The sequence below is a fragment of the Hippoglossus stenolepis genome, chromosome 4, assembly GCF_022539355.2.
Source record: "Hippoglossus stenolepis isolate QCI-W04-F060 chromosome 4, HSTE1.2, whole genome shotgun sequence".
NCBI lineage: Eukaryota > Metazoa > Chordata > Actinopteri > Pleuronectiformes > Pleuronectidae > Hippoglossus > Hippoglossus stenolepis.
In genome coordinates this window covers 11395636-11412919 of record NC_061486.1, presented here as the reverse complement: position 1 = coordinate 11412919, position 17284 = coordinate 11395636, and the positions used below count along the sequence as shown (strand labels likewise).

Below are 17284 nucleotides of genomic sequence, written 5' to 3'. Positions count from 1 at the left end.
GTTTCAAAGGTATGTTTGTCATTTTTACCTTGATCTGGATGAGACAGTAGAGATCAAAACAATACACACAGATAAGTCAGGTGTGCGCCATTTAAAAATAGGATCTTTTAGATATTGTAGTAATATCACGTCCATCTTAACCACTGGACAACACAGTGTTTTAAAGTTTTAAAGGCCGAATCAATTCCAATACTGAACATAAAGAGCACAGCAGTTATGCAGTAAAAATGTTTTGGTCACCAAGTGACAACAGTTACTCTCTTTTAGCTCAGTTTTTGCTCCCTACCAACTCCAGAGGTAAATATCAAGGGTTTTAATACATAAATGCTCAACTAAATGTGTCTGTCTGGAGTAAGGAGCCGAGCAGGAAGAGGTTTGTCACTGGAAACACTCTTCTGAGGTGGTGGGTGACACTATGTGAGCTGTAAGAGGGAAGAGAAACAGGAAAGTTCCCGGCTGGACAGTTAAACAGTGCTTTGAAACTTGCTATAAAGGGGAGCTGTGGATTCAAGTGATAGGTTTGTATCTGCGCCGCTGCCCGTCTCAGCCACGTCTCCCTTGAAAATAAGACCTTCCGAGTTGAATAAAGGTTATATAAATGAAAAAGAATTCTCTGTAGGTTCGTCACTTTGAGCGACACCCTCCATGTTGTCCTCACATTATCATATGAAAGATTCATATTTCTAATAAAAAAGTGATTATATCCACATTAAGCTGTATGAAGTAGTTTTACCAGTTTTTACAGTGATTGACCAAAGATGTCATCATCAACTGAAATAGATGGTTTCAAGAAAAAGGACAAAATTACATCTAAAATATTTTTACAAAATCAGCAATTTCTATTTCATTCTACAAAACTTCCTTTGGGCCATAATGTCTAAAGCCCTAAAAAATAAATGCAGAGGAGGGGCTACGTGGGAAAAACATCTGAATTTACAGGGAGGCGTTACTTTCTTATCACTCTTTCTTTTAAATGTAATGACTACGTGCTGGATTCATTTGGATTCTGACGTTAAGACGGACTTGTTCATTAATGTTTGAAAATGAAGAGGTTTCATGTCGGCATTAAGAGGCTGGATATTTGACAAGTAAATGGACTGGGTTTGGTTTCTAAAATCTTATACTGATGATTACACTGAGACATCTCTGTCAGTATCCCTCTATGCTTAAGGTGTCTGTATTTCATAAATAGCAATCTCTCAGCCGAGGGAATTCTTGTCCTTTTTTTAAACAAGGACTAAATTTACCTCTGCTCAGAACACTGGACCGGCCGTGTGAAAGAGACACAATCCCCTGGCCCGTGTGGTATTGGAAAACAAGGTAGAGAGACAAACAGGTCCTTATGGGCTTTACTGGGCTTAAGACCTATCCGAATAATATCACTCCATCACTGGCAGGAGGGAGGGATTGAAAAAAGATCAGACAGAAATGAGAAGATGAGAAAGAGAAGGAGCGATTGAGAGGATGAGTCAGGCTCAGACATAAAAACAGGTATAGAATGTGGCGCGAAGGGAGACGTGAGAAGAGACCGAGATCATTCAAATCTCTCAGAGAGCGTGTGTGTGTGTGTGTGTGTGTGTGTGTGTGTGTGTGTGTGTGTGTGTGTGCGTGTGTGTGCGTGCGTGCGTGCGTGCGTGCGTCTCTGTGTATGTGACTAGACTGTCTGTTTTTGTGTCTCCGTGTGTCATTGTGTGTCATTGTTTGTGTGAGTAGTTGTCTGTCAGCGCAACCTGTGTGCCTGTGCGCGTGTGAGTGTGTGCGCAGGCAGACATACACGTACATGTATGTATGTCGGTGTGGTGGGGTTTGGGGTGTGGTGGGGCGGGGGGGGCAGTGAGCAGGGGGAAGGAGAGACATGATATAAATAATAGCAGGGGGCTTTAATATGTATGAGGCATCCGGGCAGTGGTCCACAACACACTCTCAGCCCTCAGCCCTCACTGACTGATGGGAGAGGAGAGAGGGAGGTAGGGGAGGGGGAGGAGGAGGAGGAGGGGAGGGTGGCGGGGCTGCATACTAACCATTCCCAGATCAATTCTCTCCTCCCTCAATCCACCATCCTTCCTCCCTTCTCTTTACCCCATTTATCCCTTTCCTTTCTCCTCCCGGCCCCTATGCTTTCACTTCTCCATCCTTTTCCATCTCTCCTCCCTCCGATTCGTCATCTTTCTTTTCTCTGCCTTTGTCTCCCCCCTTCCACTCCTCCCTCCATCCATCCATCCACACAAACAGCCAGCCCCCACACACACACTTCTTCTGCTACGTGGTGTTCCCAGGTTTATCCCCGTGCTTCTGGTCCGGAGACCCGGTGAGAAGAAAAATGATACCTGCAGGCGCCAGGGGAGTGGGGCGGCGGGCTCTGCCCTTGGTCAAGGTGCCTGACCTGGGCTAAGTCGGCTAAGCAACCCCCCCGTCTGGGGAGCAGCCCAGGGTGTAAGCCAGGGGCAGAGGGGTCAGACGGCAGGGGGGGTGGGGGACAGGAGACGGCAGGGCAGGGGCGGTCCACAGGGGCGACATGCCCTCTAAACAAACCACCAGTTACACTTTTTGACTCAGAACATCATTTGTTTGTCTGTCCTTCCTCTCTCCCCCGGGCCCGCCCCCGCTCACCGACAAAGCATACACAAGTGTTTTTGTCCTCCTCTCCATCCCACCTTTCCTTTCTCTCTCTCTCCTTATGTGTTTTTCTTTCTCATCATTTGTTTCCATCAACACACTGTTCACTCCATCTCGTATATCCTCTAACTCACTCTATCTGCCCTCTCTGGCTGTCTCTCATCATAAACTCCCTCCATCCCCGCCCACTCTCATCTTTTCGGGAAGGTAAACGTGGCATTGTGTGTTCAAGGTTTTGAACGTAATCTTTGATCATAAATAATTTCATTAGAATGCTGATGGCTTAGGCCCTGTTTGAGTAGATGTGATGGGTTAGGCCATCTGCTCAGCTGATAAGAACAGCTCTGTTTTATTAGCATCTCCACCAAAGCCTCAGCTGCCTTGTTTACCTAGGCAATCCCAAGGCGAATTTCATTCCTACTGCACATTTAAACTCTATTTACACACTCGCTCCTCTTTACCACTGTCTCTCTTTTCTCTCCCCCATTGCTCTCCGGTATTTTCTCGCCCTCCCGTAATTGTCTGTCTGGTTCTCTTTACTTCTCTCTGTGCCGCCCTTTTTGTTCCGTCTTCTAGCTTCCCCAACTCCATCTTCCTCTTTCGGCTGTTTGTCTTTTCAATATTTTGAACTCGTATTTATTTGATCGCTATTTGTGTGTGCGCGTTTTCCATGTGTCTTTGAAAACTGACATACGACTCCTGTCCTTATCTAAGATACATATTAAGTCCATGTCAGTTCATAGAGTAACACCTACAAATTCACATGCCCGTACATCATTGGCTGCTGTATTTAATCCTCCTCTCCATATTAACTGTAATGTCAAACATATTTCTGCACCTTCATCCTGGCAAATAGTTGCTGCAGAGATTACATTTGGAGATTTCAAGGACTGCGATCAGGCCGACTGTTTGTGTTCCCTATGCCAGTGGAGAACTTAACACCCCCTGACACCCCCTGTTTGTGACCTCAAGTGGTTTAATGAATGCACCTTCCTGCAGTGATGCGGAGGTGCACTCCAGGACCATGTGACATCACTGTTGGGTTGTTGTTGCTGGCTTGAAACGTTTGACCAAAGAGGACAAACGTACTTTGCTTCCAGCTCTGTGTTAAGTTGCTCTTTTTTTGCAACGTGCAGACAGGAGACAAATTAAAGGTATAACCAACTTAGAGTGGCTTAGATAAGGTGTTGGGAAACCAGACGCCACTAGAACAGCGTCGGTGAGTCTTGGCATTGATTCATCAAGTCTCTGAAACGCTACCCGAGGGATGAACAATATTCCAACTACAGATATTCCCTCATTTGATGTTTTGATGATGGTGGCGGAGACTGAGGCCTAACATGTTATTCAATTTGGCTGAAATCTTGTGAGTGCAAAGGCCGTAGGAATGTGATTAACACCATTTTCAAATTCAAACATTGTCAAGAATTGTCATCCTGTTTCTCCACCATTTCCATTTCAATTGTTATATATTATTTTGTTATATATTCATCTAAAAAGACCTGCTTATAATGATTGCAGCTCTGAATTTTTGTGATTGAAAAAGTGTAAAATGATTGCGCACAGTAGCATCAAGTAATGAGACGCAATCGATGCAATCAAAGTCATTCAAATCATCATAACATCTGATGTTGCACTGGTACCATCCACGATCAAAATGTAAAGCATCTATGGTGACTCCTGATCAAAATCTATTATTCTGTGCAAAAAGGTATTCTGAAGTTCAACTAAAAATATAATGAGGCCTCAGGAGTTGAACAATTTAAGTTCACAAGTTGGTTCTTGTCTTCACGTAACGTCTGTGTCACGTCCTGGAAACAAACCGCCTGCTTGTTGCCAGGAGGAATCCCTCTGACACAGCTTGGCGAGAAAGCACTGCCCATATTACAGTGAATACACACAGTACATTAGAGTTGTTTCATAGTAAAAAGACTAACTTTGGAAGATAACTAATGTGTCTGCTCTTCATTAAAAGGCATTTTTACTCAAAATGAGTTGTGTATTTTGTTCCCCATCTCCTGCAGCAGGGGTGGGGGACCTCTCTGTCCACGGGCCTGTGTACTCTACGAGATAATTCATGAATATACAAAAAAACAACAACTCATAATTAAAAAAAATCTCATGACAGCAATTATTTTTTCCACAAGAAAAGTCTAATGAAGTCCTTCAGGGTGGTCGCTTCTGGCTGTGTGCCTGTCAGGTCACGGTCAGGCTGAAGGAAATGAGAAGCAACTAGCATCACAGCAACTTTCAAGAAAAGAAAGCAGCTGCAGAATGTCGCATTTTAACTCAGCGGGCCTGGTTTTGCAAGGACGGGCTTGAAGTGATGAAATCTCGAGCGTCAGTACAACTGGAACCATGCAGCTAAAGTGACTGAGTTGTAAGAACAAATGCGGTTGGGTTAAGTTAAAGCTCTTCAGTGGAGCTTGTGCGCCCAACAAGCAGCTTTCACCCGACCACATTCTGACTGAGACGACGTGATGCAGGCACGTTTTGTGGTGAGCTCATAGCCAAAAAAAATTTAGCTGCAAGAAGCTGCAAGAAGCAGACCGATTAAAATTGTTCTTAAATTTCAAATTCTCTCAAAGAGCCGTCACCGAGCAGATAAATATGCAACAAGATATTAAAACAACACTGATGCACACCACAAGAAATCTCCAGCTTTTCTCTCTGGAGTGTGATCAAACAATAAACATAGGAAATACCACCTAAACAGACATGTATGTGCCTGGACTCACTGCAGAGTGTGATGTGAGGGAGGAATGAGTCTTTGCAAACCATGTATAACTCTACCAAAAGTGAGGATTTGTCATTATCATCATCACCGCGAGACGAGATCTGACATCAGACACCTCGTCAAACAGCAGCAATTCCAGACTTTGAATAAAAGACGTTAGTAATACAGTATTATTACCTGTACCGTGGAGGGAATGTTTTCCCACCTGTTCATAAAGATTATCCCTAGATTAACTACTGAACAGATTACTGTGACACATAGTGGAAGGATGCATTATGGGTCAGGGAAGAAACCATTAAATTATGGTGCTGATTCAGATTTCCCACCTCCCACTTTCTTCAACATTGTGAGATCGGAAGTTTTTTTGACAATTCCACTCGTTTCCAAAGAAATAATTCATGGATCTTGATGAGAAAAAAGAGGCATATTTGGGCAAGTGTGTGAATTTTGGTGCAAAATAGGTATGCGCTCTTTAACACTAGTTTAGGGCGAGGGATAGGAAAAAGGTTCCCTACCACTTTCTTACAGTGCGGTCATGTCAGGGACGAGCTACTAGAAACAAACTAGAAAAAAAGCCTTATTAATATTATTTATCACTTCATATGCAATCCAGACGAGGGAATGTTTACAGTAACCATCTGCTTTTTTAATGTACATATGGCATGAGAGTATTATACTAAGGGATTCAAAGTGTGAACACTTAGCCTTTGACGCTGCCAAGAGTTGACCCCCAATTACAGCAAATGTGCGTGTTAAAAAATACTAAATTAGTTTTGTTATTGTAGCACTAACTTCTCTCTCTCTCATGCTGTACCGATTCTTCTTACTTGGAAACATCTCTCTCTTATCACACCTCTCCTCCTTTCCTCCCCCTCTCTTTCTCTCCCCGGCTGTCTCTATCTATCTTCCCATCCCCCTTGGTGTTTTTCCCCCTCCCTACAATCAATGTGGCTTTTAAGGTGCCTATCGATTTGTTCCCCCAGACAGGCCCAGTGCGCTGGGGCGACACTTTGATTGCTGGACCAGTAATTACTGTTATTATTTATGCATCTGGGCAAAATGGCAGGACTTAACATTCACAGTACAAGAGGCCACAGGCAATCAACAGAGGTGAGCACCTGGAGAGCGAGAGAGGGCGGCGGAGAGAGGCAGAGAGAGAGCGGCATCGGCCCCGGGAGAGTTGCACTCCAGAGATGAGCGCGAAGAGTGCAGTCAAAGATATTCACACACAAACACACACACGCACACACGCACGCACACTCGTGGGACGGGATATGAAAGCGTAAGCAGCAGATAGGCATATGTGTGCAGATGCACTTGTATACAAAGGATTATTCTAGTGTGTATGTGTGTGTGTGTGTGTGTGTACAAGTGATGAGGCTGTCTTACCTGTGAGAGTCCCAGGTAGATAGAAACTGTCTCTGAGATGTAGAGGAACCGTCCCTCCTGACTGACCACGAACACAAAGCCATCCAGAGACTGTGCACATAAAAAGAAACACACGCACACCACAACCATCGACAAACACACACACACACACACACACACACACACACACACATAAAGGCAAACAGAAACAAGACAGACAAATTAGAGCAATTAGTGTGTATCGAACAAATTACAATGAGCTGGAGAACAAACAACCTGTCACCCCTCTGCCTCTCAATTCAAAAAAATGTGCGCGCACACACACACACACACACACACACACACACACACACACACACACACACACACACACACACACACACACACACACACACACACACACACACACACACACACACACACACACACACACACACACACACACACACACACACACACACGAGTAAATAGAGCTTATAGGCCAGAGCTGTTTCAACCAACGGGAATAAACTAAAAGTCAAAGCTTCGGCCTGCATCTTCGTACACACAAGCACAAACACACACACACACACACTCATGCTTGTAAACACACACCCAGACACCAGTACAGACACAGACAGAACAGGAGTCATCACAGTCTGCAGTGACTCTAATGAGAAGTGAAAGGTATACAGCCAGCCCATTAGAGAGGACTGCTTCAGAGAATAATATTAATCGTCATAACAAGCGTCCTGGAGTGAGCCGACACAGACTCTCTCACTCACACAGACGTACACACGCGTACACACAGACCAGTGTCACTTCGCTCTAGAAGAATGATTGCTATTTTGGCGGCCCAGTGCTTAAAGTGGCAGCGGTAATTTATGCAACTGACACATCCAGTATGCAAATGTGTGGCCTGGGTGCGGGGCGTCGTGTGTCGTGGCGAAGGGAAACCAGCCGCCTGAATGTCGGAGAACTAAAGTGCAATTATCAGGCTATTACGGCGGGAGGACGGCTGGGAGGGGAAGAATCATACAGTTTTTCTGGAGCGTTAATTTGATTTCTATCAGCGCCGTTCCCTAAGCCTACCCACCTCCTTTAAAATGCCGGAGGAGAGCAGACATATGTAGCGTTTCTTTGTTTTACCACAAACCCCTCTCACGTCTGAATTCTCAGCCGTCTTTTTTTTGTGTGTCTCTAACTGTCTCCTTCCCGTTTCCTACTTAATCCCTCCAACTTTTTTCTTTATCCCTCTCTCCTCTGGCTGCTCCCCCCCCTCTCCCTCAGCCTGCTCCTGGTCTAAAGTACAATCTGCAGAGTTACCTTCTTCACACTTCCTCTCAGTCTTTGTCTCTACATCCCGCATTTCGTCATCCCTGCAGCCCTCCTGCCCCAGAATCCCCCCTCAGGCTCCATTCATCTGTCAGTGCAAAAGGGGAGGCATTCTTTGGCAGCCGACAATATCGTCCGAGCATCTGAGGTCTATATGATGTGTGTGTGTGTGCCCGTGTTTGCATGTGTTTGGAGTTTTGTCTGGAAGTATAAGTCTCAGATTAAAGGCTGGAAGCTGTTGCAAAATGGGATCACACTCAGAACTCGACAAAATGTAACAACATGGTCACTTGACAAATGTGCTTCTGTCCCAAAAAATACTTGATTCTTAGTTTCCATACTTTGACCTTTCACATAAACAGAAGTGTTTCCATGTCTCAAGCTACATAAACCATTTCAAAACTCACTGGACAATCTGATAAATGCAGATGTTTCCTCACAAACCCACAAAAAATGAATCAATTAGGTGAAAATACATAATATAAAGCCCATGTAGTGACATGGTATCAGCATAACTGTTAAAAAGGAAGAAAAGGTGTGGATGCTGAGGTCACTACCTGCAGGAGATGTGCCCCGAGGTGCTGCTCAAACATGTCAGTCGCCAGAGAAAGAGCCGATCGTCTGACTGCGGAGAGACAGAAGAGAAACACACTTCAGACATTAAAATGATATTTTGAGGATAAAGCAGATTTAAAAAAATGATCAACAGACTTTAACAGCAGACATTCTGACTTTTAATATCAGGAAATGTAAAGGTGTTAATATTGGTTCTGTTCTATTAAGGTGTCCCAGTGAGTTGGAAAAGTGGAATTCAGCCATCATTCATTTTATTTTTTACATCTTGTGTTTTCCTTAGCGTTTTTCAGACATGCACTGAGGTCCAGACATTTTCATGAAATTCCACGGAGGGCCTGTGTGCGAGAAGGCAAATGTCCGAGTCAGTCACTCCCTGATATTTTCTGGAACTCTCCCTCCCAGTCACCATGTAAATATGACCAGAAGATATACATGACGGATGCAAAAATGAAAAAAAAAGAGGTGTCATATAAGAAAAAGATACTGATGAAGATGTCAACTTGGAAAAGACCATGAGATTCCTGAGCTTTTGGCGATAAGGCCAGACGCCGGTGTTGAAGTGCTGCAAACAAAAACACGTGATTTCCACAGCAGAATGTATCCGTTATGTCCTGCTTCCTTCAGGCTCCGCCCAGACGCCACCCCTCGCCTGAATTATCCTGTTGTGGTGAGCCTGTCTGACTCTGACAATCAACTGCTGCGTTCTTCATATGTGAAAGACAAACTCTCACTGGACTTCACGTCTGAAAACAGCTCTACTGTGACAAGTCAAAATATCTTCCACGTTCGAAATGTGTGACATTTAAAAATTCTGATTTTAATAGCAACTTCAGGTAGTATCTGTCAAAGTAGCACAGTTTGTGGAAGCCACTTATTCCCCCTCACTGTTAGACGAGTCTGTGAGGGATTTTTCCTAAGTTACACACTAAAATGTAAAAACAGCTTTGGCCTGGTTCAAATCCCCTCTGTGGATTGGGTTGCTTGTTGTTCTCCACCTCTCTCTCCTCTGATTGTCGGCCATCTGTCGATTGTCACGTCGCTAACAGAAGCACCGAATGCCACAAGAAATACGTGTTCCACTCGTTTGTATCCTTTCATTTATATCGGTACAAAATAAAGTAAGAAAAATCACAGGATGGAAATTCATGTGTTCTGTATCCTTGTAAACTTAAAGATTTATAAAGTTCACATGAGGTGAACAAACTCAAAAAAGCTGCGTACTGTAACTTTTTGGACATTTACAGTGACCTGCAGGGATATAAAGTTATATTAATAAACTTGGACGTTAACAAAACTTTGTAAGATTGTAAATAAGACTTGTAGGGGTTTGGAATAATGCTGCGTCTCTGTGACGTCTTTAAATCTGAACTTAACCGAAATGTGAAAGTTGAACCAATCATTGTCTGATAAACAGAAGAATCGACCAAAGCGGTTGTGTCTCTAAAACAATTGAGCATAAGGACGGGTGCCATGTGACACACACCACTCAAAACTGCCGCCACACACGCAAACAAACACACACACACACACACACACACACACTGATGGTGTCTGCATCGCCACTCTTAATGCATCCCAAACACAAGCTATCAGAGCTGCTTCAGTGCCAAAGTGGTGCTGTTTACCAAGGCAATTACAATCCAAATAGAGTTGGAGGTGGTTAGAGGAGAGGGGGAAGAGAGGGAGAAGAGGTAATAGAGGAGCAGAGAGAATGGCTGGGGAAAATGAGAAAACACTAAGGAAGGCGAGAGTGATCACTTTCTCCAAAGCAAACGCGGGCACGCCGGGCTGCAGCGACGTGGAAGATTAATTTAGCAATCAGCCGTATTTACTGTTTTATGTCAAAAAGAGTATGTGAAGGCTCGCGTGTGCACCTGCGAGTGTGTGATTGGAAAAGTGTGCACCATATGTGAGCACTAATCTCACTCCACCAGGACTGCTGCTGAATACAATGTCCCCGCTCCGGCAGAGACAAACTCTGTGTACGTGTGTGTATATACGGAGTGTGTGCGTGTGTGGTTGCACGAGAATATATGAATGTGTACATGTGTGTGAGTCTGCGCGTGTGACTGAGAGGATCCTCGGATATCTCTAAGTGTGTGTGTTGCTGCAAGGCTGAGGGAAATCAATACACGTTATGACAGGAAAATGAAAGCGCTGCTCTGGGTTACAACTGAACACAGAGGGAGGGTCGGAACACACACACACACATGCAAACACAAACACACACACACACACTGTCCAGCTGCCTGCCTGTGATGTGGGTTTGGTGAATATAAGAGGGAGGCATTCCATTAGAGCAAAACACACACATGCGCACACACACGCGCACGCGCACGCACGCACGCCAGACGCACGCACGCACACACACACTTTAGGAATACAGACAGCAATGAATTCTCATGTACAGACTACACAGCTGCAACATGCCCCACGATTAAACAACACAAATACCCACACTCACACACACACACAAGCTCTCTCTCTCTCCCTCTCTCACACACACACACACAAACGCAAACACACAAACACACATAAATACAGAGTTGCCGGACAAAGCCACAGTGGCATTGTGAGATTGGGGTCCCCCTGTGTGACAGAGTGTGAATATAAATAAGGCAAGTCCATTCAGGGCTATGAAAGGGGGTCTGGTGCTGGGACCCTTCAGCCTAGCCAGTCTCTGCCTGGAGGGGGATGGGGAGCCCATCTCGCTCCCTGCCTGCCTGTCAGGGTCCCTCCCAGGGCTGGGATGGAGCTGCATCACTGGGGAGTCTGGAGGAAGCAACCCCCATCATGACCATATGAGAATGAATGAAAGTAAACACACATCCACACGCGCACACACCTACAAAACTGATGTCATTTTGGGATTGCTGCACGAATGAAAAGCAACACATGGAAGGAGGGTGTGTGTGGGTGTGTGTGTGTGTGTGTGTCCTGGGTTTCGTGCCGCAGATCCCTGGAGGTGTGAAGGTGATGGTGGGTGATCAGTAGTGCTGAGTAGTGTCAGCGGGGCGAAGGATGTGACATGAGGCCAGGAGGGCTGACGGATGAGTCTGCGTGTGCACACACACACACACACACACAAGCACAAATACACAGTGGACCATTTATTAAAGACTGCCAGGGTACAATAGGGCAGCCAGGAAACCAAAACACTGGTGTGTGTGTGTGTGTATGTGTGGGCACACATGCACAAACGTGTGCACATGTGAAGAAAGAGAGTCTCACAGCGGTGTTGGTATCTCACCCCGAGAACAAAGATCCTTCTGTGATGGTGCTTTGAACCCCTACTTTTATGTGGGTGTGTTTTTTGTGTTTGTGGAGGTTGCTTGATTTTTTTTTTATATTCAAATATTTTCACTTCTGTAGAATAGAACCTAATTATAAATTAATTTAATGAGTGAAAATAAATCATTGATAATAATTTCCATAGTTTTACCCTTTGTTCCTATTAGAGATAATAACTACATCTTCACTTCACTGAAACAACAAGGTCAGTCAGGAGCAGAAACGTTAGTATTAATACGATTCACCGGAAGTTGACAAACTGACAGAGTAGCCAAATTATCTAAAGGTCTTTGGACTTCAAACAGCAAACGATTGTATCCATGATGTTGGTGTTAAGTTTTAGTCATAATTCCGGTGCAAAAGCATAATTGTAAGTTTAGTGCTGCGATACCATCAATCTCAACAGAAAAGGTCAGATGTAAAGTATCTGTGTTGAAATGCTCATTAAAAAAAGCCAATATTATTCATGATATTATATAATATTGTTTTTGCTCATGTTTGCCCATTATCAGTTTCATATAATGACAAACTTCTTTGCAGAATAACACAACCAACTGTTGATCAGTGAAACTGGCAAACTGAGCATTTGAGAGTCTTTGTGCTATCCTGCATACGTGTGCTGTTCTGCGCACATGTATGATACAAAACTAAGACCTTTCATAAATACATTGCTCCATAGCGCTACTAGTGGTGAAAAACTCCACTGGGTACCTTTGATTTGAGGGTAAACATTGTAAATCAGAGGATATTGGACGTGGTGGAGATCTTTTTCAGCAGCAGCACATTTTAGCCTGTCGTGGTTTATTGAATCAACAACAGCTGGACATATTTTCCCCAAAACGTTTGTAAATACACAGTCAGTACCTTCATTCATTAGAAACTAAAGTACTGAGATATACAGTCCAGATTTCGGTAGGTACACATTTTTTGTTCTTCAGGTTCTGCTCTTCAGCACATTCAATTTGAAACAAAAATAATGGCTCATACATTTAAGTTTCAGTTGTAATTTGAGTAAGTTTACATCATTATAGAAAGACGTGTGAGAGAAATAGCCCTAGTAACACAAGATGCAAAAAGTTCAGGTGTTTAAAAGTAAGTGGACACATGGCTGCTCAATGCTGCTTGGACACCTGAGTGTTAGTTCACTCACAGTGTTACATGTTAAAACAGTGATTCTACGTGTGTGTGTCCAAATACTTATGGTCTGGATTGTACGTATTATTTGTTAGTTGGACAAATCTAATGTAGCAGTACTGGAGACTGCTGCTGTGGGAAAACGGGATTATTATCAATGTTTTACCTGAACATAAAGTGGATTAGATAGTCTGGATAAACCATTGATTGTTAACAACCTGTCTGATTTTCTGATGACTTATTCCATGTTCCAATATCTTCACTGATTACAGGATCATAGAAGCAGTGGAGAAAACCACTAAATAATGGTTGATGTGAATATGCATTCACCCTTTGCACTTTTGACTCTGTGCACGTGCACATGCATGTGCTGTGTACAGACCTAGACGCAGATCTGTGTGTGCACACGAGTACTTGGATTGCTCCTTTCTGTCACACTCTCGTTTCATTAGCTTCCCATGAGTTTGCTGCTGTGAGGTTTAATTTCATTGAGGGAATAGGAGACAGAATGGGACGGGGCGCGATCGGACACGTTAATTATAGTCTGACTCGCAGGTCAATTCCCCGGGTTTCCCCTGCACTCCACCAGAAGAAAAGATAGAAATTTCATTTGAATGATTTTCATTATACCTCTGTCTAATACATAATTTAGTCCCACTTAAGTCCATGAGTAATGGCCGCACATACATGAACACACACCCGAATATTCCCCAACCTTCATGCAGACACACACACACACACACACACACACACACACACACACACACACACACACACACACACACACACACACACACACACACACCATCTTCGTTTCCTCCCCCACAGTGTCAACCTTTTTAACCAGGTTAAGACGTTGCCATGGGAACCAAACAGATAACAGACACAGTGAACCCCTCTCTCTCTCTCTCAGGTCCCCCCGTCTCTATTGCTGTGTCTCAATTTGCATATGTCCATCCTCACATGTGGCATTTTGAGTGTATATGTAAGTGCGTTTACACCTGGATGGTGCAGCCAAAAAACGGTCAAACAGTAGAGTGTGAAACAACGGACGCCTCTCAACCTCAACAGTCGCCATCTTTGACTTCGTAGCGGAATGGGAGGGACCACCACCCTCCATCAATAGCGGACGAGAAAAGGGGGACACGTCATCAGCCCAAACGGTGGTGTAATCTCCACGTCACAAAAAAGAAGGGGCACACACAAGAAATCAAAATATACATTTGGAAGTCAAGTGAGCAAAGCAGGCGGCAGGTGTTTTGGCGGGCAACAACGGAGGTGACATGTTGCCATCGCCATTTTCGGTTAGTGCGTACCGGCTGTGATTCGGGGTGTACTGACAGAAGAGACTCAGCACCTCTCTCTGTCTTCTTATCCATCAAGTTAGGCTCCGTCGTCATAGTTTCAGGACACCTGCCAACTTGTTTACTACCATCCACATGTGACATCTCAGCTGTTCAACAGTCACAGAGAGAGAGAGTGACCCTAATCGCAGCGTCCTTCTTTGGCGCAATTATCTTCTCACGCTGACATCCAACCATCCCTCCCCCCTTTCCTTCCATCTCTCCTCCATCTCCCTCTGTCTCCCCTCCATCGCTCCCTCACTCCTTTTTGCGGTCGAACATAATTTGAGTGCAATTAACTTCCCTTAAAAGCCCCGGCCGCTTTAAACGCTGTGAATTAAAGGGGAGGCAGACGAGGGAGAGCGCGAGGGAGGTGGGGGAGACAGGAGGGAGGTGGCAATGAAAGAAAGAAGAAGAAGAGGGGGAGAGAGAGAGAGAGAGAGAGAGAGAGAGAGAGAGAGAGAGAGAGAGAGAGCGAGTGAAGGCAGAATGAAAGTCAATGTCAGTGCTGTGGAGGAGAGAGGTGTGTTTGACCTCACTAACACAGACAGTAAAACACTTCAGCTGGCCCTGTTGCTGGCACTGACTTGTCATTGTACTGTACCTTATAAAAGACTGAGGGTTCTCCAGCTGCTCCACTGCACCTGCTAAAGGCTCAGTCGCTACACATTGGTGGAGATAGAATTCACACAACCCCAAAAAAATGTCACAAACTGTAGAAATGTGAAGTTTACACTGTGGATAAAATGATGACTTGAGCTTGTTTATATTCAGTATGATAACAATATACTGTTTTGCATTGTATAAGTATTATGTATTATTGATTATAATTGACTTGAGTATATATAAAGGTAAACAAAAAGGTCCCTCTCTGGATATACAGTATCTTGCCTCAAATACAAGCGGTCAGATGATTATACAGGTTTTAAAGAACAATTTAACAGAGGCTAGACATTTGATGGATGACTCTTCACTTCCTCACACTATCCACTGTAGTTCTGCACACTAGCGATCAGGGACGGAGCCACTTTATCAAAGTCTTGACGATACACCTGCTCGACCAATCGTGAGACGGTCCCAGCTGTCAATCATGACATCTCAATCCGTAACTAAAACCAAACTCACTGGAAAAATTAACACTTGAACAAACATCATTGTTATAAGAGCTAAATGACAGGAACCTCTTTAAGAACATTGTATTCGATGTGTACTCTGACTTTGTCCATGTCCCATCCATTAACATGGAGGAGTCATTTATGACCTATGCTGCAGTCATCCACCAGTTGACAATGGAGATGTTTTGGCTTCACTTGTGAGGAGCCGTCATCTTTGTATACAGTCTATCATCAGTACACCATGACATCACCGTTGGGTGTGGTCACCCAGAGCAACAGAGCACTTCTGAATAGCAGAGACAGTGAAATCACTGCTTTTATCTGGGTGTTAAGTTACTCTTGAAAAAAATATTGTATTATAAAAGAAAGGTACTGAACTCCAGACATTCTCATGAAGTTTTCCAGAGGGTCTGTTTGTTACTCCAGACATTGTTCCGGATATTTTTTTCTGACAGCCCAACTACTAAAATAACTGAGTGAGCCCATGTGAACATCCTGTGCTGCCTCCTGCATGCTCTACCTGAATGTTCCAGAAATGTTCTTGCGAATGTGTTTGACCTGGACTATCTCCTGCTGGATTTGTCGTGTGAATGGCAAACTCCGGAAAATGTTTCGATCGAATCTTACAGACATTTTCAAGAGTTCATGTCTGTCCAGTGAAGGATTTTTACCAACATTGCACTCACTCACTCCAAGTTGTCGTTTAGTAAATCTGGCTGAACTGTGTTTCTTGCCTTGTCAGACTGCTTTAAGCAAAGTTGCGTGTTGTTCTCAAATGTCAGTGATTAATGTGGCGAGTACAATCTTCTCACAACCCGTAGAAGCGAGAGCCAAAGATTCGAAATTACGGATTTGGTCAAAATATAACAGACTGGGAGTGGATAGATAAAACAAAACTGTCCCTCAAAGCAAAATTTACTCAATATAGAGAGGTTTTGAAATATAAATGATTTCAAATAAAAGAGTTCAGTCCCTGAATGCACTGTGCAAATAGGCGCGCGCACACACATCAAATGGAAATGACCATCGTGGGTCATTTTACTTTTCCTTCTTTCAGCCTTTCCTTTTCGTCCTTCCATAATCTGTCTCTCTCTCCTCCTACTTCTTCCCCCCCTCTCCTGCTTTCTCAATCTCTCTCTCTCTTTCTCTCTGTGAAGGTCATGCAATTGATTTTCCTCTGTCTATTCATTTTTCAAGACTGGCTTTGAAACGTGGGAAGCAGACAAAAGCCACACCGGCCCCTCCCCTACGCTCCATCCCTCTCCTCCACCCTCCACCTTCCTTCCCCTCTCTCCGCCGTCCCTCGCTCGTCCAAAAAACCCTCGGACCAGAGGGAGTGTGGAGGAATGCAACCTCCCCCCACCCTCCTCCATCCACGCTCCTCTCCTTCCTCCCCTCTTTTTCTTCCTTTATTCCTTCTACATTAGTCCCTTCCCCTCCTCTCCATCCTCCTCTCCCTTTCAGCTGGATCTCTGACCACATTCCACTAACGGAATTAAAGTCATGCATCACACTTAAAACCCTGCCAATGCATTGTGGGTAGACTTGTTCAAACTGATGTCCAAATTAGCATCGCATTTTCAGCCTCGGCCCCGCTGCGACTGTGTGACCTGCTTGTAAAAATCTCCAAACATTTAATAAAATACGCACACATCAGATCCTGACCTCGCCCAGGAAATGCTGGAGATAATTCAGACTGTAACACCATCCACACCTGGCGCGTGCTGCGATTCATTGTGTTCGTCTAATGCCTCACAATTTTCCGTGACCTTCGCTGCAGCACAGTTCTA

At 44.3% G+C, this 17284-nt stretch overlaps 1 protein-coding gene across 3 annotated transcripts in view; it reads right to left on the bottom strand.

The window, feature by feature from the left end:
* npas1 (neuronal PAS domain protein 1) overlaps window positions 1-17284 on the bottom strand; it is a 41646-nt gene that overhangs the window by 7915 nt on the left and 16447 nt on the right. For all 3 annotated transcript variants that reach the window (XM_035155584.2, XM_047339482.1, XM_035155586.2), the window contains 2 exons: window positions 8593-8660; window positions 6743-6832 (listed from right to left, as the gene is read on the bottom strand). In XM_035155584.2, the coding sequence (XP_035011475.1) occupies window positions 6743-6832; window positions 8593-8660 (158 nt within the window). The remainder of the gene's footprint in view (window positions 1-6742; window positions 6833-8592; window positions 8661-17284) is intronic.